At 40.7% G+C, this 24345-nt stretch overlaps 2 protein-coding genes across 3 annotated transcripts in view; both read right to left on the bottom strand.

Annotated features, from left to right (window-relative positions):
- auh (AU RNA binding protein/enoyl-CoA hydratase) overlaps positions 1-11598 on the bottom strand; it is a 45792-nt gene extending 34194 nt beyond the window's left edge. Inside the window, exons 1-6 of the mRNA XM_017697350.2 lie at positions 11351-11598; positions 9667-9734; positions 9491-9578; positions 9186-9272; positions 4137-4229; positions 2208-2264 (exon numbers count right to left, since the gene is read on the bottom strand). Of these exons, the coding sequence (XP_017552839.1) occupies positions 2208-2264; positions 4137-4229; positions 9186-9272; positions 9491-9578; positions 9667-9734; positions 11351-11534 (577 nt within the window). The 5' untranslated portion in view covers positions 11535-11598. The remainder of the gene's footprint in view (positions 1-2207; positions 2265-4136; positions 4230-9185; positions 9273-9490; positions 9579-9666; positions 9735-11350) is intronic.
- Positions 11599-13636: 2038 nt separating this feature from the next.
- nfil3 (nuclear factor, interleukin 3 regulated) lies at positions 13637-19175 on the bottom strand. Of its 2 annotated transcripts, none has more exons than XM_017697352.2 (2): positions 18978-19175; positions 13637-15680 (listed from the first exon to the last, which is right to left on the bottom strand). In XM_017697352.2, the coding sequence occupies exon 2, from the start codon at positions 15540-15542 to the stop codon at positions 14142-14144; it is 1401 nt and encodes a 466-aa protein (XP_017552841.1). In that variant the 5' UTR covers positions 15543-15680; positions 18978-19175; the 3' UTR covers positions 13637-14141. The 2 variants fall into 2 exon arrangements, with proteins under 2 accessions (XP_017552841.1, XP_017552842.1); XM_017697353.2 differs by lacking the exon at positions 18978-19175 and adding an exon at positions 17704-18235.
- Positions 19176-24345: the final 5170 nt, after the last annotated feature.

Genomic DNA, 24345 nt, shown 5'->3' with positions numbered 1-24345 from the left:
CATTCCCAAATGGAAAGTTTAAGTATGTTCTGTGCATGTGCATCGCATCACAGAGAAAGTTTACAACATCCAGCATGGTGCTAGTAGAAACTGGACTGCAGAGGAGACAAAGTTTACACTTCAAACTTTAAAAGACGGCGGTGGGACTGACATCCAGCTTATGTGTCTCAGAACACGACGTCTTCCTCTCGGCCTTCTTTAATCAGTACGTGTGAAGAATGTTCTCCTGAGTCTGATATAATTTATAAAACAGTTAAAAACACAAGCGCTCCTCATGGCCGCTCGTCTAACTCTTACTGGACTCATGTGGTGCTGATTGTCTACACTTAGTGGGTCTCTGCATATGCATGTAATTTTGCAACTGTAGTGTGCATGTCAATGGAGATTTCTATCAGACCGTTAAGTAGAGTGAGCATATAAATACCTCTGTCTTTATCTATATTGCACTCGGAAAGTATTCAATCAGATTGGCAAAAAACTTTGCATGTAAACATACCAATGTTACCATTAACTGTGTCATGACATATCAAGTTGGATGTCATGACCGCTTATTTTACATGCTAAATATTTTGCTATGACATCACACTGTGACATCCGTCATGAGATAGTGATGGTAAGATAACACTTACATATATTATGTAACATACGTCATCGTTACATCAATGTTGTGTAGCAGGGTTCCAGTAAACCCCTCCCCCCATTTTTTTTATTTTACACATCGCACAACAAAAGTGAAGAAATGAAATGTAATAGCACATTTGGAACGATGAAAAGAAGAAAAAAAGTATATACTTGTATATACTTAAAAGAATTATATCTGAAGAGTATTCAGTGATCTAAGGGAAGTCACATCCAATACATTAAACACACAACACATGAGCCTATTTTCATTTGTATGTGAGCGAAGCATGAACTCCAATCTCTCATTCCCACTTTCTGTAGTGTTCTAAACCACTTTAAAACTGGTCATCCAGGACTTACCAGATAGTCCACATCTTTGCTCAAACCCAACTCACAATGCATAAGTATAAAGCAAAAATGTGCCCTGTCTGGGGGTCTATGAGGACTGGTTTAAGCGAGTCCTCAGGGATGCCCAGTTTAGAACCTTTTTTTAAAAAACAATTGTACAAAATTATCTTGTTGATGTGGTAGTTTCACAGCAGCTCCAGTGCTATACTAACATTGTGCAGAGAGGTATCTTTAATATGGTAAACAGACCTGCTGTTTGTGCCGTCAAGTCTTAGACCTGCTGATACTGTTTAAAACTGTTTACTTACAAAAGGAAGGAAGAAAGTGAGCTGATACACCTGCCTGAAGTGGTTGCATGAGTCTGAGGCAGTGTGAATTGGACACATGGGAGATAAGTATCACTATACTTGCATCTTAGAGATGATTCATCAAGCCTGTTGTGCCCCCACGGTAAACCAAATTCTTTATTAAGCTTGTTATTTTCAACATTTTCCATGTATTAATAATTACTCTTCTAAAGGCTACCGTTCTTTTGCTAATAAGAAAAAAAATATTAAGCCAGTGTGTGTGAGTCACAAAAAACAAACAAATACATAAACCATGACTTTACAGGGTGGGAAAAGAAAAGGAAAAAAAAAAACAACATTCTTAACTTTTAATGCAAGTTATTGTAACAAAATATTAAGCCAATTTCTATTTGTCTGTTCGTCATGACATTGTCAGACAATGTAAACATCTGCTGGCATTTTAAAATTTTGTTACCCAAAATAAAAGAAATAAAAGGCTTTATTCTAAAAGCAATGATATGTTGGATCTGTCTTAAATTTCATTTGCATAAGCTTTTAAATCAAAATGTCTCCAATAATCAAAGACAGACATTCAGTTAGGTGTGTCTACCTTGTTTCTCTTCCACAAATACCCAACTGTACAGAACAAACATTACAGTTTGGGTTCTGTCTATGATACTCTCTGGAAAAAAAAAGTTTGACCTGATGCATCAGATTTGCATTTTAAATTGCACAGCAAAGTCGGTGCATTGCAGGTTCAGCTGGAGCTCAGTCCAAGCACAGTCATCAGAAAATCTTAACCAGGCTAAAACAAAGAGATTATCCATGAGAGTGTAAATGGGTCTTCTAAGAAAAATGTTTTTTGGCCATATTAGGCATGAACTACATCAAGGCTGTTTTATATGGCAGAATTAATTTGAAGAAATAAGACATCAAAAGCTCTTGACTTACCCGCCCCTGGAATGATGGCTAGCTTTGTTTCAACCAGTCCCATTTTGGCAGACGTAGCTGTAGACAAAGTGGAATAATTGGAAAAAGAGCATATGAAGGTTATATCTTAATATCACTGTCACATTACAATATATGTCTTTTCATGTGATTCTAAGGCATAAAAGTATTCTAAAAGTATTCACCCTTTCTAGTTAGAGAATTTCAGTTGCACGCATTACTAACACAATTTGCACAATCTCAGTAGAAAAGTATTGCCCATAGGATTGGGCATCGAGTCTTAGGTCATCATGTCTAATGCCAAGCACCAACTAAAGTGATACAGCACTGGGCTCTGTAGTGATGGAGCTTCAGTCAATACTTTTAGGACAAGTTGGAGTGTCATTTGTGATGCAGAACTAATTATCCTACTCATTAATGCTCTTTGTGGCTAAATGCAATCAAGTCCTCACAGCAATGTTCCAACATCTAGTGTAAAGCCTTCCCACAAGAGTAGAGCCTGTTACTGCTGCAAAGTGGGACAAACTGCTCAGAAATCCCCCTGATTTCACAATAAACTTTGGATTAACAGGCATCTACAAACTTTGACATAATCAACATATTTCCCAGCCTAACTAACACAACGTGAGTGGGTTGAACAAAACATGAAGACAAACAAGTCAAATGTGTCTCTAATATGTTCTAGGACATTTCCAAAAAAGGAACTCGGTGTCACTCAGTAACAACAATAACACCTTAAAATATTTTTGTTACAGAAATTGCCACAGAAATGGGTTTTAAAAGGAATTGGTGTGAAAGCATATGGTGTGTGGCTTCTGCTAAGTGGGAAACGTGCTAAAGCATCAGGAGCAGATTTCCAAGTCCAAACTTGGGTGTGTGAGCTGAGAAAGCAAGAGTGAAGACATCTGTTCCCTGTCAGTGCAGTACAATATGTGGGTGTTAATTCACCAGAGGGGATACAGACACACACTCACAGTGGGGGAATCAAAGAGGAGCCACAATGTATCATACATTACTATTTAGGGTCTTACCATCTCTAAAGCCTATAAGTAGGATAGGTGGGCTAACGTAGTATTGCCTTAACATTGACCTGAGTGAACACAAACTTTGAGGGACATTGTTGTGCTATTGAAATTTCAGCATTCTTAAACAAACAGCACTTTAATATTCCAATGAGAAAATATTTTATACTGCTATAAATTTAAAAAAAAAAAAAAAGGGGGGGGGGGGGAACAACAACAACAAAACACTGACTTTGTTGTGAGCAGCCAGCATAAGAGACAATCTGTACCTGATAATTTGGTTGAATTATTTTTTTTCTTCCTTTGTATTTCAGGTATGTGATATTTAAAGAAAACTTCCATCAAAATTTTCTAAATTTCTGCATAATTAAACAGCTAAGATGTAAACAAATCATTCAGTGTGGTTTGATGTGAAATGCTTTACTGAGTTTATATCACAGATCTGTTCACAGCCATGGTGGCAAGAATCAGAGGTCACATTAATAAAACACCAATTTCATCATGTGTGAAAATTTACATTCAAGTAATTGTTTACAAAATGTTACTGTGTCCACACACATCTAGGCAAGTTTACAACCTAATGTACAAACAATTCATTATGGCAATGCCAATGTGCTACAGTCATTATAGCTTGTGATTTATTGAGTTTTTTTATAAGTTATAAAAAAGTACAAGACAAGAATCTGTTAACAACAAATTTAGAATTAAGTTTTAGAAATGAAGCCCCCCAGATATGTGAAGCATTAAATTAAATTGTTTTATAATACACAGTTTCTTTTTCCAAACTACAAATGCCTTATTGAAAAGATCCAATACCAGTAAATCTGATTAATCACACCCATCCCTGCATTAAACAGTTAATTATTATAATCAACATCAAAGCTCTCACACTTAATAGTGCATGTTTTACCTGCTATTCTGATGTCACAGGCCAGAGCCATCTCCAGTCCTCCTCCCAGTGCTGCTCCATCAATAGCTGCGATAGTTGGCATGGGCAGATTGCCTAAAGCCAGGCGTACCACAGGAACATGTCTATTAACCTACCTTGAATTAATATTTACTAGGGATGCACAGATACCAGTTTTTCCATTGCGATACTGGACTATATATATATATATATATATATATATATATATATATATATATATATATATATATATATATATATATATATATATATATATATATATATGTATGTATGTATGTATGTGTGTGTGTATACACGTGTGTGTGTGTGTGTGTGTGTGCATGCACATGTGTAAAACTATTTTAGATGCGTAAAAAACGCATTTGTTTGTTGTTCATGTATATACACACACATACGTACACACAATTATAATTTACTGTTACATAATTAGTGATAACCATATTTTACAACTGAAGTAAATGGACTATATTACATAAAGCAAAACAGTTATGAACGTAAGCACACAGCAGCTTCTCTAGCTCAGGAAAAAGGGTCCCTAATGTTGTTTCGCTTTCAGATTTCTCAAGTCATTTTTCTCATGCATATGTTTTGAATTGTGCCTATATCTCAGAGCATCAGACTCTACTGGAGGTCAGTAAATATTACAGTTGTTCACAGTGTCATTCATCGGATCTACTGTAGTACCAGGTCTTAAAGGTAAAGGCTTATGAAGGCAAAAGGCTATCGTTACCCCCAAGAGAACCAGCAAATCCATAAATATGTCTCTCTGATGTTCACTCTTCCAATAACAACCTGCACCAACATTAACACAGACAAACTGTCTACTGAGATGAATGATTACTGAAAGAAGAGTGGCTTAGCTGCTCCCATTAATGTGTTTATAGTGTTAAGTGCATGTTCTTAATTGACTTATTTGTAGTATACTGGAGAAGCTAATGCCTTAGGGAGAATTCCAACCGGTACGTCACCTACTATCATCACCTTCCTGCGAAATAAAGGCATTATAAATGTTGTCATGAGCATTTTTACTGCTGTTTGTCACCCCACACGCGTAGCAGCGGGTGTGTGCGTCAGTAATTGCTTCATGGTATTGATCATAGGTATCGGTATCCTCATACTGCAGTTGAAGAGTGAAGAGTCTTGTTAAATGTTAGGGTTGCGCCAACACTGATGTTGCATTTAAGTGAGTAGTGGATCAGTACTGGTGCAACTCTAGCATTTATCAATTGACTCTTCACAACCGCAGTACTGAATAGAATAACACAAAAGGCTTTCAGCACATCTCACCCCTGCAAAGAAGATTTAAATTTGGCTCAAAATTAGTACATAGCATTCAAGTAACTAAGACTTCATAATCAATGTTGAACTGACTCATAGTGTGGAAACAAGCTAAACAATATAGAAGGTCCTGTATCATGGACAAACAACCTTGCCACACTTTTTTAAAATAAAGTTTAATGCACGATCGATGACCCAATCCATTAGGTCTATTTATGAAAGCTAAGCTGCAAAAACAGCCCATTCTGAACTCATGATTTTTGTGCCTTCAGAAAAACCAAGACATGTACATCCACCAGCCTGTTCAGTTATAAGGAGTGTTTCAGCCCAGACTGCTCTAGGTATGAGGCACAATTCACAGCACCCAATCAGAACACCGCTCATTTACATACATCAGCCTTGAAAGACACCGTAACAAGCGCAGCCTATTCAATTCTAAAGGATAAAGAGAGGTTGGAAAATGGTCATGTAAAAATGAATTAAGATTTTTTTTAAATGTGGTTTTATACATCAAAAGCAAAGTCATAAATGGGCCTAAACGCAAAAAGACAAATGCTAGAAAATTGTAGGACGTGAGCTCTTTAATATCATACTTGAATCTGCGTTAGGAAGTGAGTAATAAAACTATAAGAATGAACCTAAATTCTGATGTAATTCTAGTCATTCTGATGACAGCGATGACAAACGCAGCAGAGAAATATGAAGATCAACAGATTGTGTCATGCTTGTCAGGTTGGAAACCCAGTTTGAGCATTAAAATAATACAGAAAGTTATGTACAAGCAATGTTGCACTGACTTGCACCTCTTTTTGCATTTTGGAGCTTGGAATTGCTTTATTTCAATAAAAAAATGAGATGGAACCGTGTAGCTATTGGATAATGACAGTATAAATAAATACAGGAACCTCAGCATTGTAGTCACGTTAACTGAATTTATATGTACTGCAACTGAAATGGGGAAGGAAGACTATCTTTCAGGATCCTGCTTCAGTTATTCTATGAAATTAGTTTCAGCTAAAATATCTGTTCTTTCTTGCAACGCTTCTTTGTTTTAGATTACATACTTTCAGTGGAGACGTGGTGCTTTTTTTGATGGGAGAAGTACACTCTCAGAAAAAAAGTCACTGGGGCAGTACCCTTCTTGTCACTGGGGTGGTACCTTTAGTCAGGGAACATAACTGATATTTTCTAAGTTGACTCCACACACCCCGCCTCGTCTCCAGGCTTTTTACTAAATGGTTCTGTTTAAAACATTAGTTTTTAAAAAGATATCTACTTTTCCACTGGGGAAAACTTATTTATGGTACACGATTGGACCTTAAAACCGCTGTTGTACCTTTGAGGGAACGCTTACACTGTTTGTACCTTGATGAACGAATCATGTACCTGCATGGTCCCTTTATTTCTAACAGTGTAGCTTCCCTAACACCAACACTACTTCAGTACATGGCCACTTCATTATAATTTGTCTAACAGAAAATAAGAACTACTCTACCATAATAGTTAACAATTATTCCTCATTAATGTAATCCGCATTACTGAAAAGGTGCAATAGCTCTGTTTAGAGGGTTGGTTGCAATTTTAGATGTAATCCAGTAATAAAAAGAAACTGGATTATAGAATAAGGTTATATACCAAGTAGGACTATATACAGAAAGTAGTCTTTTTAGATTTGACTAGATGAGGTTGTTTGGGACTGGCTAAAATGTTTAATTAGATGCTCAAAATCCATGTATTGAAAGTACCTGTGAGTTTTGCAACCAAAGGAAACTTGTTTCTAAATGCGGTTTGCTAAATGTTTAAACTTCTCATGAACCCATTTATGTCTCTGCAGGAAGCAAAGAAAAACCTAGTCCCCACAGACAGATAGCTCAAGACAGATTGCTTAACAGACATGTGCTTCCAATGCAATCGTTAGACTAATAAAATTCTTAGTATCTCACAAGATAATTATACTTTGATAAGCTACCAAGAAACAGAAGCCACCAAGTTGACCATATAGGCTTCTCATCTTAGTAAGGCAACACAGATAAGTTTTTTTTTTTTTTTTTACACATTTCTATTTTACTGCTTACAGTCTGCATGCAAAGCTGACAGCTACCATGTTGTGCAAACATCCACATTAATCCATTCAATATTAAGTGGTGCAATTAGAAGTCTAGTTCATTTATCATTATCTTAAAAGTGATGAATCACACACTTATAAAATAATGGGCCTCATTCATCAATAACTTCCTGAGTTTTTTTCTTAAATTTGTTCTTGCAGAAGTCTGTCAGAGTCATGACGTGTTCTTAAACTGCAAAACTGTTTGCACTGTTGTGCTCTTCAGTGTGAGTAGATTCTGTTCTTAGTGAAGAACAAATCCCAAATAAGAAAACATCAGTGAACGTCAGAATCTTCGTGAAAACTGTAAGTGGATTTTAAGAAGTAACATCTACATTTTTTTTTCTTTTTAAGACCAGTTGGTGAATGGAGAGTCAATATTCTCAGGACACATCTATAAACATAATTGCGCGCACACACACACACACACACACACACACACACACACACACACACACACACACACACAGACACAGTTGGAAGAAGATGTTTGGGCACCCCTGGCCAAAATATTTGTTTATATTTATATTAAATTGTATTGAAGCGAGCACAAGCTCTGCAGCAAAACATTAAAAATCTGAAAATGTTAATGCACAGTCACGTTATATTTGCTTAACTTAAGAAATAAAATAGTATTTGTTGCATTTGCAAAAGTTTGGACACTGTTCCAGTTATAAAAAGTTAAAAAAAAAACAAAACATAAAAGGCCCACATCTTATCTATTTTTCCTGTATTCTAATTTTCACTGGGGTTCACTTATTACATTTGTATGGTTTTATCAACCAAGAAGTGCCATCATTCCTTTTACTTGACCATTTTTAAACCTCTCTTTATCCTGTAGAATTAAATAAGATGGTTTTGTTACTCTGTCTTTACGACATATGTCAATTAGTTCTATTTTGATTTGCAGCTCATTCAAAAAGAGGTTCAGACTAAAACACTCCTTATGACTTCACCATGAATGAGTGGGGCTAAACTGCTATAGGTTGATTATGGGGGTGTGTGTTTTTTTTCGTGACATGACAATTCAAAACGGGCTGTTTATTGCATCTTAGTTTCCATGAATGGACTGTATGGACTGGGGCGTCTGTATGGACTGATCTGTGAACAGCAGGTTTTGAAATGTTAATCACTGTTTACATACTACATCAAACACTTTCATTTCAAATTGGTGATTTTATGAGCACTTTAATTACCTTAACTGATACAAGGGATGGTTAGGCAGGTTAGTAACTATCATCACGAATTGCTATGGCCTAGAATTCTTCTAAATGGACTGTGAAATGACACATTTTTAAAACATTACAGGCATAATTTAGAGTGGGCTACAGAGCACTAAATGTCCAATACAGAATGTGAGCCTGTTTAAAATCATGTACTTGGCATACTCCAAATGACATTTTAGCTGGAAAAAGAGGAATAGCTCAACACCCACAGTAAGGCTATGTATGGTGTTTTTATGTCCCATCTCTTTTGAAATGCTAGGGGCTTCACTTCATTCATAAAATTACTATAAAACAGATATTATTTATTTACATATTGGGCAAAAAAACCTTCATGGCTCAGTGCATGCAGTCATACAGAGAACATATGAACACATAAAAAACTGGCCTTTTCAAAATAAATACTGCAGTTAGCTATTTACTTACCTAGCTCTGTAATAAGTGCCCTCGCCTTGGAGACAAAAGGCCCGACTTCACTCTGATGCATTTTGGCTCTCTCTTTCAAGTCAGCACCTGTTTAACAATCGTGCATGTCTCAGTACCAGTGAAGCTCATGTAGTGATGTAGAATGTTTTTCTAAGAAAATAAAACTGGTGTAAAACTTTCCTGGTGTTGAAAGACTTCCTAAGGAAACGTTATCTGCACTGTCCTATTTAATAAGAAGTCAGTGACCACATAACATGCATAAATATGTGTTTCTTTGACTGGGGAAAAAAAAATCTTCAAAATACCTGCACAGAACACTCCAGGCACCATGCTGCATAAGATGACACTGCGCACTTTGTTGTTTTTTTTCACCGATTCAACAGCTTCAGACATCTAAAGAAAGGGAAGCAATGAGAACAAAATAACTCACCAACTCACTCCTAAAACTGCAAGTCAGGATGTGCAGGTCCATTATACTCACCATCTTCACAAGGTTTTTACTGATAGCATTTTTAGCTTTAGGTCGATTCACCCCAAAGACAACAATGCCTAAAAACACAAAAGACACAAAAACAGGTCATAGGTTTAGTCATCAGGCATTGTTTTGTTTAGTTTGTTAGCCCAGTTTAAATTACATTACACTTCTATATCATGGGCTATTTGAATCAGTCAGAGAAGGCCCTGTGAGGTTCACCAAGTGGACAGCCCTAAGGTCAGAAATGAAGCAGGACAAACCATTTAAATTAACTTTACATCTTTTTTTTTTTTTTTAATTCAAGCTCCCGTTTTTCTCTTGTTCACACCTTCAGGTTTGATTTAAATGAAATTAAACCAGACTCTGTTTGTTTGTTTTACATCTCCTCCACAAATCAGACCTAATTCTAAACACAACACAGGACAAACCCTCATATCTCATTTCAGAAGAACACGGACACCACTGGTTTTCTTACTTCTCAGACAGAGCACAGCCAAACCAATGGCTTTGTGAAAGGGGCACTCCAACCGAAAAGAAAAAGGTAACTATTGCTTCATCTGTTGTAAACATGCCTACCTGCCTCCTAAATTGGTGTCACAATACTCTCTGCAACAACGTGTTTTTAGTTTAAACCCTATGAAAAACCCCTAGGTTCGATTCCTCGGCCGGGTGACCGGGGTCCTCTCTGTGTGGCGTTTGCATGTTCTCCCCGTGTCTGCGTGGGTTTCCTCCGGGTTCTCCCGTTTCCTCCCACAGTCCAAAGACATGCAGTCAGGCCAATTGGACATGCTAAATTGCCCCTAGGTGTGAGTGTCTGAGTGACTGTCTGTGTCTGTCTGTCTGCCCTGCGATGGACTGGCGACCTATCCAGGGTGTGTCCTGCCTTCCGCCCGAAGACTGCTGGGGTAGGCTCCAGCACCCCCCCGCGAGCCTGACGGAGAAGCGGCTTAGAAAACGGATGGATGGACTACGAAAAACCACTTCTGATGATGTCTCTTGAAGGTAGGAGGGACTTCTGAAAAACAGCCAATGCCCTGGGGCAGATGCTTGAGGACGGCCTGTTTTTTTCCTGCTAGGAAGTCAATACGACTGCAAGGCTGTATTTATCAGCCTTTACTTCAGTGGTTAGCACTCATGCTTCTTTCTCACAGCTGGGAGAGATTTCAGAATTGTATTTGCATAATGCCTGCTGGGTACTGTATTCAGGGAATACTGACAAACAACAACGATACAGAATCATGAATTCTGTCAAAGCGGTCAGGCTACGGATTCAAATGCACTACACAATATGACATAACATGACAAACACCATATTAAATGCTAGTTCTAGGCATGGATGTCTCTTTAAACACATTCATATCAACCAAGCCACTGCAAGGTTGAGCAGGAGGACAGTCCTTTATATGGCATGTGAGCCTGAGGCAGAGCCTGGGTTCAGCACGACTGACAACTTGGACAATTTGGTGCTGACAGACTGAAGGACTCAGGTGTGACCGTGTGTAGACCCGGGAGACCCAGTGCAGCGGGGTTCTCCCAGTTCTCCTATTCAAACGAGTGCAGAGCTCACAGGTTTCGTGCAGTTTATCTTCAGGGTTTTAACCGCCACACAACATTCGTATAACAGTGAATTATCAGGCAGCAGACGCAGATATACTGAAGACTGTGGTTCTGTACGGCGTAAAGCGGCTACCTGAGTCACCTCCGTCTAGATATCTAACGGTTAGCTCCTCCCCCGCCTTAGACTCCGAGCTGTACCGTCTCAGGCTGCACACAGCTCGTTGCATAACATCCTGCAATGTGCAGACGCCGTCGAGGTTCGCCGCCTGGCCTCGAAAAGCGTGAGAAAAGACCCGACACCCAGCGAGGAGCGCCATACCGCCTCAGCCTGCTGCAGTGTGTTTGTAAGCTACGACTTTCAACTTTGAACTAGGAGTGACGCAGTTGCGCACCACGTGACTCCGGTCCCCGCGGCGGCACGGATTTCCCCGGATGCGTCGAGAAGAGCGACTGCTTCAAACACCTTTTCCCTTTTTAACCCTCTTCCCTTATTTTTGTTATGGTCCCTTAAACACTCGCCTACTTCCAAGGGAAGCAGACAGCCGAAGGCCTCGAAATACTCCCTCACAGAAAATGATTGACATGAAATCGTTATGAGCTCAGCCTCTGATGCCTCTGATTTACACTAGTTTAAATATACGGTTTGGGTCTAAATCATATTTTATTGAAACACGTGCAGGGTGCTTTAAGCCAAAATAACACGCAAAATAACCTTTATTTTCAAAGGTACTACTAAAGGAGCTCTGAAGACACGTGTAGGTTCACTGGTGGTTTGGGGCAGTGAACGTCTATATTTGCTTTGTAACCCCAGTTACCACCACTGTAAGGGTATCTGGGTTGTTAAGTTTCAAGAAAACACACCATTTCGTGTTAGGCCACTCAGAATGACTTTGTTTACATCTCAGTGATTTATGCAGCCATTTTGAAACGGCAGTAGAGTTAAATGGAGCTGTGCCTTTAACAGGTAGGTGGGTAGGGACTGCGCTTATTCAGGAACGTGCTTTAGCGGATTTATGCTTTCCTGAGAATGTTCATACTTTTGCTTCTGCTTAAGTATATTTAGTTGTTGTCAGAACAAAACTTTATATCTTCAAATTGAGAACTTTACAGGAGAGGGAAAAAACAAACATGCTCCACTTTTAATGTGAGTAAACTGTAGACTTTTTCCAAGTAATTTGGGATAATATCTGTTTCATTCATCACAATGTAACAATGTGTTATTTCTATTATATCAACTGAAAATCGTAAAAGAAAATGGAGATATGAGGTTTTGTCCAGACAACAGCGATTTATGTGTTTCATTTGTTATGTTCTTGTCTGCCATTCCTCTGTATGCTGATAGATGGTGGATGTACCAGTTCTCCTGCAGTTCTTTAGTGGACTCAGTACTTGAGTAGCTTTTTGGCTGGACACCATGGAGCTTCTCGGTTTTTTAGGAAGACACTTTTGAGTCATTATTTTACGGAAGTAGCCATATTTTGACCCGTGTGTGTTTTAGACCACTCAGCGTACCTCTAATCACAAAAAGAGGGCGAATAACATTTGAGTCATTCTTGATGTATATTTTGGCCTTATGACTCAGCATACTTGCTCATGATTTTTGCCAAATTAACCTGATGCCTGATAAATTCTCAGTGTCTACATTAGAGTAGCTACAGGAATGTACGATTCTTTAACTACCAGTATGAATATGGTGACTTTAAGAACAAGAAAAAATAGGGATCCATTTCTCTTCAGCTGTCATTCAGCCACTCCTTTACCTACATTCTTGTTGATCAGGGTTGCTCAGTCCTTGTCCTGGAGATGTACCACCCTGGAGAGTTCAGATCCAACACTCCTGGTTCTCATATTCAGATGTTCCTGAAGGTCTTCATTAATTGGATTAGAGGTAGAACTAAGCTGTGCAGTGTGGTAGGTCTCCAGAACCAGGATTGGGCACCCCTGCTGTAGATAAAGCTGAAGTCCCTCAACTAAATGGGCTGAGCTCAGTGACAGTCTGACTTTGTAATCTTTTTACAAAGTAGATTAGATTATGTTTCTGTAATAATACAGTAGATTTAGTGGATGACAGCATCACTCTTTATCAGGCTGTATTACAGTATGAAGTACTACATTCATGACGGCTTGGTGGCTTAATGATTACATTTGAGCATGACATAACTATGTTTTCATTGTATACCCGATTTACATTTCCTGAATCATTGTCACATACACGCCATACACATAATCATTACTTTGTCTTTAAAGGGCAAACCGCCACAGGCCTGTTTGGAATTCACCTGTCATTCATATTGATGCAGTCAATTACTTTGTTACTACTAGTTTCAACACAGAAACAGGATACAATTAACCATGGAAACCAGAAGCTTCCTCTTGAGCTGATTTTGTTTTGTGTCTTTCAATATTACAATAGATTCCATACTCTTTAAGCAATATGCATTTTATTGAGAACCCAGCAACATGAAAAAATGCTACCTATTGTTCCTTTTAAAAAGGACCCAGGGTAAAAGCTGTGAACCTCCACAGAAATGACACAAGTAAAAGAAAAAGTGAAGGAGGCACAGTCAATTCTAGAGCTGCAGTTCATTCAAAATCAGTACAATACTTTTTCAGACCCCAGGAAAGGTGAAAAAGACAAAATGGTGCTTCAGTGCTTACATACATTTATTGTAAACAAACAAAAAAAGAACATACAATGTACAAGAAAATATTGATAAGAAGAGACCATTAACTTTGCATGTAGTAGCCTAACATTTTGGCTTCTAGGCTACTAAAAGGAGTCATCAAGAGGACACGCCAAACTACAACAGTAAGTGCACAAAAACACTATTCATCTTAGTGAACTGCAGCTTTTAGACACCATTTGAACAGCACGGTGAGTAGCAGACACAGTGGAAAACAGGTGTTGTGCAAACAGAGAAGCCTCAGTTTGAGAAACATCCTTTTGATACTAAGTCATGTTCAGTAGTGCTTTTGGTGGACTCGATAACGGACCCCTGTCGTGTCGCAATCAGCCTTTTCAGAGAGGCCACTTCTGCTGACAGGTCGGCGATGCCCTTTTTCAAGTACAAGTTCTCGCACTCTGAGTTGGCGTATAAGCCATCTTTAAGGTCAACAACAAGTTTGCTACTTGCAGGCCCTGGCGAGTCAGGGCAAAGTCTGTTCTTGCAGCCACTTGGCGGGGCCTCCCGGTGGTCTTTGTGCCAGTACTCAGGCTGGTGGTTCCAGTCTTGGACATTGTTCACTTGCAGGGACAGTGGACTAAGAGATGACTGTGTATACTCAGGTGTACCACCATGAGCCATCTGGTAGCATCCTCTTGCAGACATATCGATGGGGGAAGAGGGCTTCCCCAAGGAGTCATAGTCCGGATCGATCGCCTCCACTTTGATCTGGATTGCCCGCGCTTTGATACGCAGTTTATGGGGCAGTGCAGAGCCATTGGTGTCTGGCACTTTGAGGGCAGAGACTATCACGCTCTTGGGGTCTGCGGTGGACGGCACCGGACCTTTAGGAACCTGCTGTTCGTCCTCGCCATCTGACGACTTGCTTACAGTCCCATCATCTCCGTCCGAGGTCCGAGGCGAGTTGCTGGACGATCTGGTGATCTGGAGGAATGGGGAGGGCTGGGAGTAGCCTCCAGGGAAGGGGCTGTTCAGGTAATTTTTGTACAGTTCATAGGGACTCACTTGATCCCTGCTGTAGCTGCCATTCTCCATAGGCTCTTGCTTTATGATTTCAGGGGTCCTGCAAATGTTCATCAAGGGGCTGCCTTGAGTTACTGTGCTGGAGTCAGACCCATCAGATAAGGCGCTGTGAGGTGAGTGCTTGATAACTGATATGCAGCTACTGCCTAATCGTGATGGCTCCAGCTCTCTAGCATAGGAGCCTTTGGCATCGCCAGGTGACACAAAGTCCTGGTAGAGGGCACTGGTGGAGGTGGAAATCTTATGCACCTCCTGAGCGTACACAGCCGAGCTCACCAGGCCGAACTTCAGCTTGAGGGACAGCAGCTCGGCTTTTAGTGAAGCATTCTCCTCCCCCAGCGCCATCAGCTTGCTCTCCAGAACCATGTCGTTGAGCCGCCGCTTCTCTCGTGAACGCTTGGCTGCCTCGTTGTTCTTGCGCCTCCTCTCCCAGTACAGGTTGTCCTTCTTCTCCTCCGGGATAAACACACGCTTCCTGCGGCACATGGTGGTCTTGGACTTGAAGGACATGTCCGACAGGTTGTGATTGATCAGGTCCCTGTCCGTGCCCTGCAAAGCCACAGCTAACACCAGGGCATCCTCTCCATTGTAAGTTGGCTCTTTCTTAATGGTCTGCATATTACACAACGTTGTGATTCAGATTGCATAAGCTCAGTAGTTCTGAATCATGTAGAGCATCTTCACCGTAAACCAAGTGTTATGGATGACATGGGTGTCTATTAAGAGTTCCTGGTGGGGATTTTGTTCCTTGTGGACCTAAAGAACAAACACAGGAATTGTTCTTAGAAATCAGATATATGATTGCTAAACAAAGATGGTGTGTCTTTAACAATAAACTTTAACACAGTTCTTCTGTGCAATAACCTCAGCTGTCTTAAGACATGCCTGAACTTTAATTGCAGGCTTATTACAAATACTGTCTTTCAGATTCAGAAACACTGACAGCTTATAGAAAATATTTATCATAAACATAATTTGACTCCACCCATGAGATAGTGAAGCCTTTATGATGCTACATCAAAGCAACTAATAATAACTGAACATTCATTTTATCATTGTTTAAAGTAGTAGGATGTGTACCCAAGTTTTTACATCATTCAGTGAACAGAAATGCATAAATAAATCAAGTAACATAGCAAATGACTGTTTATTTAAGAGTTCATTTAGATCCGACATGTCATGAATGGCCATTTGTCATTGCAGCGGTATTCTCCTGACAGCAGCACATTGTACTCTCTCTGCCTTTGAATTCCTCAGTGCTTCTGAACCATGACATCACTGATTTTCAGGCAGGCATGGTCCTGCCATCAGCAAATGAGATTTAGCAGCTTGTCAGCAGAAGAGCATTTTAATGTAAATTTCAGAGTTGCAACACCCTATTTCCCTTGATCACAAGGTAACATTTCTGTCGATGACTATGTTAATTTTGTGGTCTAATTTAGCACAACATAAATAAGCTGGATGATTTAGTTGGTATTTTCTCCCCACAAAATAAATCTCTCCACTCCAAGCTTAGAGCAGTCAGTGGGTGGGTGGGTTGAATGTAACCATATGTTAATTTTTTTGACAGACTCACATTGCAGAGCTAAACCACTTTAAAAAGCACAGGTGCAAGTTAAATCTTTACTGTTTATCTTTCTTTAACATATCCTAAATAAAAACTACTGGCTACACTTAAATCCTTTACATTCACAGAAACATATAAATGGCCAGGTGACAGAAAAAAAGTGACATCAATTCACACTATGACTCATTTGAAAAAAATTCTGCAAAAAAAAGTTGATGCTAAAACAATTTCTCATTTTAGCTTTTAAAGTATTTTGAATTAAAGGGGCACTCTGACTCTGAAAATTAGAACCGTTGGGTTTTTTTGTTGTGAATGTGTAGTTACACACGTCTCCTACAGCTGTGCAACAAAAGTCTCAAGAACTAAAGTTTACAGGTTAAATATTAGGAAACCCCCTTTTCTGATGATGCACCTTGATGGTGGGAGAAACTACAACTGCTTGAGGGACGCCTTTGTGAAAGCCGTTGTAAAGTGGTGAATGCGGGAGAAGCCAGATTGGGTATTGTGGTGAATGAACACTAACGCACAAAACACTGAAGGATACAAAATAGTTCATTCTCTCTGAGAGATATGATGCTAGTAGACGCTACACAGTAAATGCTAGTTTTGGGCTAAAATGCCTTTTCATGAAAGCAGTTCTACAGGTGAGCTGATTAAATGATAATAATAAAAAAAGGCTGCATAGTCAACCTAATGTTCACAAACCCGTAAAAAAACTAAATTATTCGGTTCTGAAACTTTAAGGACACGGCGGGTGACCGTTTTCTTTTCCTTTTTCCAAATTATGCAACGCCGAAGCAAAGAGCCCCAGTGAAGCATGCGGGTGACGTCACCGCCGGAGGTCGGTTGCGCAAAAGTACTGAAACCGAACTGCCGGTCATGATCACAAAAAAAGCGCCGCGATCAAACTGTTAAATTTCTAACATGCATCACACACTAAACCCGCTCTATGAACAGTAGCGAGCCCAGAGAGAGCCGTTTAGTGCGTTAGAAAAGTGGGCTGCTCATGGCAATGACCTTCAACGCGTCGGTCCCAACTAGCACTGAGGCTCTGCCCAGCGGGCTCGTCCACAACTCCACACCTCCACGCGCTCACAGCCGCACAGCCGCACAGCGCAGCGACTGACCGAAAACCTGGCTGTTACTGAGACTGCGCGTGTCTGGAGCGTCCTAAATACAACAAAAAAGACACGAGCACGAGCTCGGCGTTACCTCAGACGGAGGCTCGGCTGCACCCCGGGCGCGCGGAACAAAGGAATGCGCCCGGCCATCGTCACCACCATCACCACCATCATCATCATCATCATTAATGCACGTGGCTGAACCCAAACAACTAAGCCAAACGCGCATGGGGCGGTACGAAATAAGCAGCTGGAATATCATTCACCGGTCCAGCTGGTGGGGGGCGTGCTGAGGGGTTCGTGTCGTTTAAATAATAAACTGGATCGTAAACCCAGCGCTCAGTTTACATTACAGGTGTGCATTCGGGCGTTTCTACGTCTTGCCATCGCAGTTATTGTCCTCATGCATGTTTGGCACGATCATTAACCTGCAGAAAGCATCTCACAGCACCAAAACAGGACTGTACAACAATGCAGCCCTCCTGACGCTTTTCTGGCAGGCATGACTGGCGACCCACCACGAGAAGAAAGCCACTTCACACCACCCTCTATTTCACTTAGTTGTGCAAAAGCAACATCTGGACAGCGCTGTCAAACATAAGCCACAAAACCGAACCTCTTCGAGAGAGAGGAAGAGATGCGGGCTACATTTGGTGTTCATTCGGCACCCCTCCATGGCCCGGATTCCTTTATCTGGGAAGGATTACACTAGAATGCGCGCGATCGGTCTTCGTCCAAAGCGAACGTTACGCAATGATTACACGCCTCACAGCTCACTTTAAACACACAGAAAACAGCCAAGACGCATTGTGGACGAGGCCAAAGTGCCAATACCTTTTCACCGACCCTGCTTTTCACTCCTATGTAGGCTAAACAGAATCAAGTGGAGATCCACATTAATCTATCAGGCCTATTATTCCGACTTGCATAGCCCACCAAAAAACCACCCCTGTAAATACTGAGCTAATCTGATCCTCCGAGCGTCAGCGCAGGAATACACCCACCCACACGGACTTCTGGGTCACTGTGCCATTGCAATTGTTTTGGTAACGTTAACGTGATTCAAGTCCTTATGGATCAAGTGTGCAGCCTGAGCGAACAGGAGACGCAGAAGTGATGGGCTGGAAAATCCTACGCAGAGTTATGCGTTCAAAAGTCCAAAGTTTTTTTTTTTTCTTGAGGAGAAAAAAATGCCCTGGATGCTTGCACACGTCCTTTATTGGCCAGCTACAGTTTCAGAAATAGCCAACTATTATAGTGACTAAGAATAGGCAGCGTAGGGAGACTACCAGTTGAAAATAGCCTAAACAAACCAGCAACTGTCTGGGATGACTCACTGTAAAACAAGCAAAGAAAAGCGCCTACCTTTAATCACCCCGGGCTCAGTTAGGTAGTCCGTAGTATAAAATGTCGCGTACAAATGGCAACAAGCAGTGAGTGTTTCATCTGCAAAGAAGATAAAACTTCCATTAAAATTGTGAGGTAATGTTTCCGTGTTTCTCCTTTGCGTTTTTCCTCCCGGAGTGTCCGCTGCCTCATGGATCTGTGTTAGTAGGTCAGTGGAGAAGAGTATTGGCAGCGTGAGGGTGACTGACGCGCCGCGCAGCCAATAGGAAGCCTGCATTTTCCGATTTCAGCCAATCATTCGCTTCTCTGGTGGTTACATCGTTAGCCAAATGCAAATGAATGAGAGGTGGGGGGGGGGGGGGGCTTTACTGTATGTTGGGACAGACATGCGGAGACCCACTGAGCCAATGGAGGAGTGCGGATGACAGAACAACGTTTACCATAAAAAGTGTTAACATAAAAGTGACGGACATGTGCACAAAATAAGACATTTAGTGTGAACCGGACCCAAAATGGGCTTTTGAGGTCGAGGAACACAAAAATCCGAACAGCATCATGTGGTCACATAACACATAAAAAGACAATCTGTGAAATTACATCTTGTTACCAGGTTTATTTAGCAACAAACCAGCCCGCAGAATCCAAATCCTCTTTGGTCAAACCAGCTGCGAAGCTCATTTCTGAATAATGTATTAGATTTAGAAAGTATATTAATAGACTGAATCGTACATGTTTGGTAATCGCCACCCCATCGCTTCAATTACTTAACCGATCACGTGTGCTTTTGGTAACGTTGCAAAACTCCTCACGAACGCAGCAACAGCGGCCTCTACTGTCCGGCTTCGGAAACACAGTGCAGCAGCGTTCAGGCTCCCCCCTGGAGCAGAGCGCCATCAGCTGTTTAAAATGAAAAATACTGCACTTTTCAGTGAAGCGCTAGCCTGAATCCATATTCACCTGAATGTGCTGTTAATTCAATAAAACAACGATTCAAAGCGAGCAATGAAATAGCATCTCCAACAGAAATAAAAAAAAATATCACACTAGCAAACCTCTATATAATCCACAAAGAACCTGTGGAGTCTATCAGCAAAGGGAATGTAGTTTGTTTTTACGCTGTTTTTGTGATCCATTTGGTTGAAAATTAAAATGCTAAAGCTTAAGAAGTAGAGAAAGCAATCTGATTGAACACAACAGCATGAAAAACACAATAAAATGGAAAAGGGAGTCAATTTGAGGCCAGTGTAAGTAGAACTATTATCATTTGAAGATGCTCAACATGCAAGTTAGTCAAACAGTTACTATAAATGTCTGCATTCAAATTCTGCTGGACACAAAACCAAAGCTTTGAGAGTTAACACTTTCGATTTTGGTGTGTTTAAGCCACTATAAATGACAAGAACAGCAACGTGATCATCAGTACAAATGAGTGCATGAGTACAAATGACAAACCTCAATATCTCACAGTAGCTGAAGTGTAACTGGTATTATACCTCCAGTTGTTATGTTGTTATGATTCATACATATGCAAATAACTCCATTAAGCAAATGTTTTACTTAAACACAGCGGTGGATGAAATACACAAGTCATGTAATTCATGTACTTGAGTTAAAGTAGAGATACTCAAGAGAAAATATTACTCCAGTTAAAGTAGAAGTTCCTCCCTTTAGACCTCCACTTGAGTAAAAGTACAAAAGTATTTGTACATAAACCAAAAGGAACGACAGATTTCGCAAAATTAGTGGAGTGAAAGAAAAGATATTTGCCTGTGAAATGTAGTGGTGTGAAAATAAAAAGTCAGCCGAAGTAGAAAAACTTCAGTAAATTACAGATACACAAAAAAATTACTTAAGTACAGTAACGACTTCCATTTACTTAGATCCTGTCCACCACTGCTTAAACATGTACCTGCTCTTCCATGGCCCTACCCGCCCGAGCTGATTCAGGTATTATCAGGTATATCAGGTATTATTAGGTAGGGCATCATAATCAAAACCACCTTATATCTGTTGTCTGTGTGCTGTAAACTTGTAGAAACTGGACACTTCTGTGGCAATAAGTGCTGATCTTAATGAGATAATGTACAGGTCAGGAGGAGTCACATTACACTTACACACAACAGGACAAGATTCAGATCCACCACAAAGCATAGCTGTATAGTCTACAGTTATGATCTGAAATGGTAAATTTATTAAAACTTTGGTAGAAAATAGTTCCATGAAATGTTCATCACATCTCATACATACAAAAACCAAACTCTTACCACATTTCAAGATGAGAATGCACTGCAATAACAAGATCAATTGGATTACAAGTGGAAACTGACCACGGACAGGAGACATTTCTTTATTTGTAAGTATTTCTGCACATAACACAATATATTCCATAGTAACTTTCTGTCCACAATATTTTGGCTGACGCTGATAAGTAACCCTAGAGAAGACTGCTGAGGCAGGGAAGCGTCAGTGACCTGCTATGATAATATTACTCTGACACTTTTGCTGGTTTGGTTTAAGCAATGCAATTCATTGCTGAATACATTGAAGAGGGTGGATGGACGGTCTCCCTGTGATCATCATTAAGGATGCACTGATAAGGGAACTGTGAGCTGATATCAATATATCACATTTTTTGATGTACAGACATATGCAAAAGTTTGGACACCCTGGTCAAACTGCATGTTTTGTTCATTTTCAAAGTGAAAACAAGTACATAAGCTAACACTTCTGCAGATCTCAGTGCACAATTTCTGTTCACTTGATGAATTTTACAAAAAATACATGACATGGCGCATTTTAGATTTTATTTCTTGCCGCAGTATGTTTACCTCTGATGGAAATTGTGCACTAAAATGTTCAAAAAGTGACATATTTAAGTGTTTTGTGAACTTATTTTCACCTAGAAAATCAATAAAACGTCTAATTTGTCTGGGGGTGCACAACTTTTACATACAACCGCCGATGCCTCTACATAAAGGTCTATAAATTGTGGAAAGTTTGGACTAGATGAGGATCTGGATCAGCATTACAGAGCAATAACACATAAAACAACAGACACAGTAGCCCAGCTGTTTACAGTACATCATCAAATTTCAGTCTGAACTATCGATCACATCTGGCTGATGCCAATCATGTTAAACAGGCTACTTTCGTTCTGAAATCCCGGAGCACCCCTAGGTATCATCACGCCATGCTTTATTAACTTTGTAGCGCAGTTTGTGAGGCAAAAGAGGCACCACTGAGGCTCGCATAGGTTCTGCAAAGGTATTCACTTCTTTGCCGGTCTCTTTAGTCTGGGTGAAGACTGGACCACTGCCTTCTGCATACGGTCCATGTACCTGAATATGAGGGGCGCCACAGCCAGGCTCAGTACTGGCCAGCCTTGGGTCATGAGGCACCACCATGTCACCCAGAGACACAGGACCAGGGTAGCTGTTCATATTTTGTCCCCCGTGGCTTTGCATTTCTTCTCTCTGACACGCTTCACAGGCAGCAGGAATGCACATGTTTGAGGGACAGCTTCCATCTCTGTACGCAGGCATTCCCAAGCGACAGCCAACACCTCTGTCCCTCTGGTGAAAGGTGTCCACGACGCCGGCTGTCAGGACGTTTGGGGCGGAGTGGTTTTCCCTCCTCGGGTCGTAACCGGGATCTAAACGCTGCACTTGGCCTCGGCTGGCAAAAGTATAAAGAGTCCGGCCGTCCGTTCCAGGCAGAGGTGCTGAGAAATCCGCCAAAGAGGTCGTGTAAGCATCCCTGGGCAGCCCTTGGCCCACGGGACTGCCCGCCATGGGGTCGAAGTGAGTCTTCAGGCCGATGTTGTGGTAGTGAATCGCCGAAAGCGCCGCCTTAAGATTCTCGTTCTCGCGGAGCAGTTCGACCGCCCGCGCCTCCAGCAGGCACTCCTCCATGCGCCTGCGCAGACGCGACCTCTTCGCCGACTCGTTGTTTCGACTTCGTTTGAGCCAGTACGTGTCGTCTTTCTGCTCCTCCGGTGTGAACTCTCTCTTCCGACGCGCTGTGGCGGCTCTCCTGACCACTGCGTCCGACCTCAGCCCGTGAGCAGAACTCCGGTAACTGCTCTGAACTGCTTGGTCGAGCCGAACCGGAACCGGCTTTTCCAGCGCGGAGCAACAAGTGATAGAGGAGGACATGGCAGCAGCAGCAGGGCACCAGCGGACGCCGCTTCACTCCAGGAAAACGAACATTTTAAGACTATGCCGTCGTTTCAAAGCTTAAAGCCAAACGTAAATGAAGAGGATAGAGCGCGCAGACCTGTTAAATACGAGCCTGCCACCCACAACTACCCCCACCCCGTAACCGCAAGGTACTAGATAAACGCCCATCGAGCAGCTCTTGGTTATCTTACACTTTACGTCGAGTAAACGACTTCAGAATTTCACAGCAAGCCATCCAAGTTTCTTTATCAGAAATGACATTACACATTTATTTTCTTGTAAGAAATTAAAGTAAGATGTTAATATTAGCCAAAAGCTAAACACGTGATTAAAATAACACGTAAAGTGGATTTAACAAAGTTACATGGTCCTATAGCACCAAAAAGGGTTCTGCTATTGCTACGATGTTAAGCGCATAATAGATGAACCCTTTTTGGTGCCATGTGGAACCAGTGTCAAAAAGGTTTTATGTAGAACCATATACAGCACGTTGTCCATCAATCTGAAGAACGATTTCACCATGCAAAGAACAAATGGTTCTTTGAGTGTTCATAGTTCTCCTAAAGAACCCCTGAAGAGCTTTTTTTTTTTAAACAGTGTACCAGTGGTGTCTGTGTTTACTTGTGTACACGTGGTTTTTGCATATTCACATATAAAATATGACTTATTGTAAGAGTGATAAACATCTTACCATCTGATGTTCACCCCACCCCTCCCCCTTTTACTAGACATTTTTCCAGAATTATATTTGCATATTGCAATGGCATATTTTTCAGTTTGTACCAGTAATAACCTGTAATTGGAGGAATCCATTTTAATACTATTAATTCAGTTTTCAGTAAGTTAAAAAAAATGGACATGGCAATGACAGTTGCATTACTTGCAATTAAACCTCTTCCTAATATTAACATTTTCACTTGTTCAAATTGAATTTTTGATATCAAAAACCATTTTTATACAAAAGCCATAGATTAAAAGCTACAACTGCATTCCATAAAATTCCAAATGTTTGTGTTGAACTTGGGCACTAGAAAGTTGTAGGGTACAATGCAGAGTATAGTCATCGCCTGTGCTTCAGCATTAGGAGTGGTCTTTAGTCTTGACAGTTACAGACATTGTTTTAAGTCATCACAACAAATGTGTTGCCTATTATTTGAACATATCCTATCAGCACATTCAGTTTATTTTGTATGAGGAACATTGTTCCT

The sequence above is a fragment of the Pygocentrus nattereri genome, chromosome 18 (assembly GCF_015220715.1).
Source record: "Pygocentrus nattereri isolate fPygNat1 chromosome 18, fPygNat1.pri, whole genome shotgun sequence".
NCBI lineage: Eukaryota > Metazoa > Chordata > Actinopteri > Characiformes > Serrasalmidae > Pygocentrus > Pygocentrus nattereri.
This window is presented reverse-complemented; position numbering and strand designations above follow the sequence as displayed.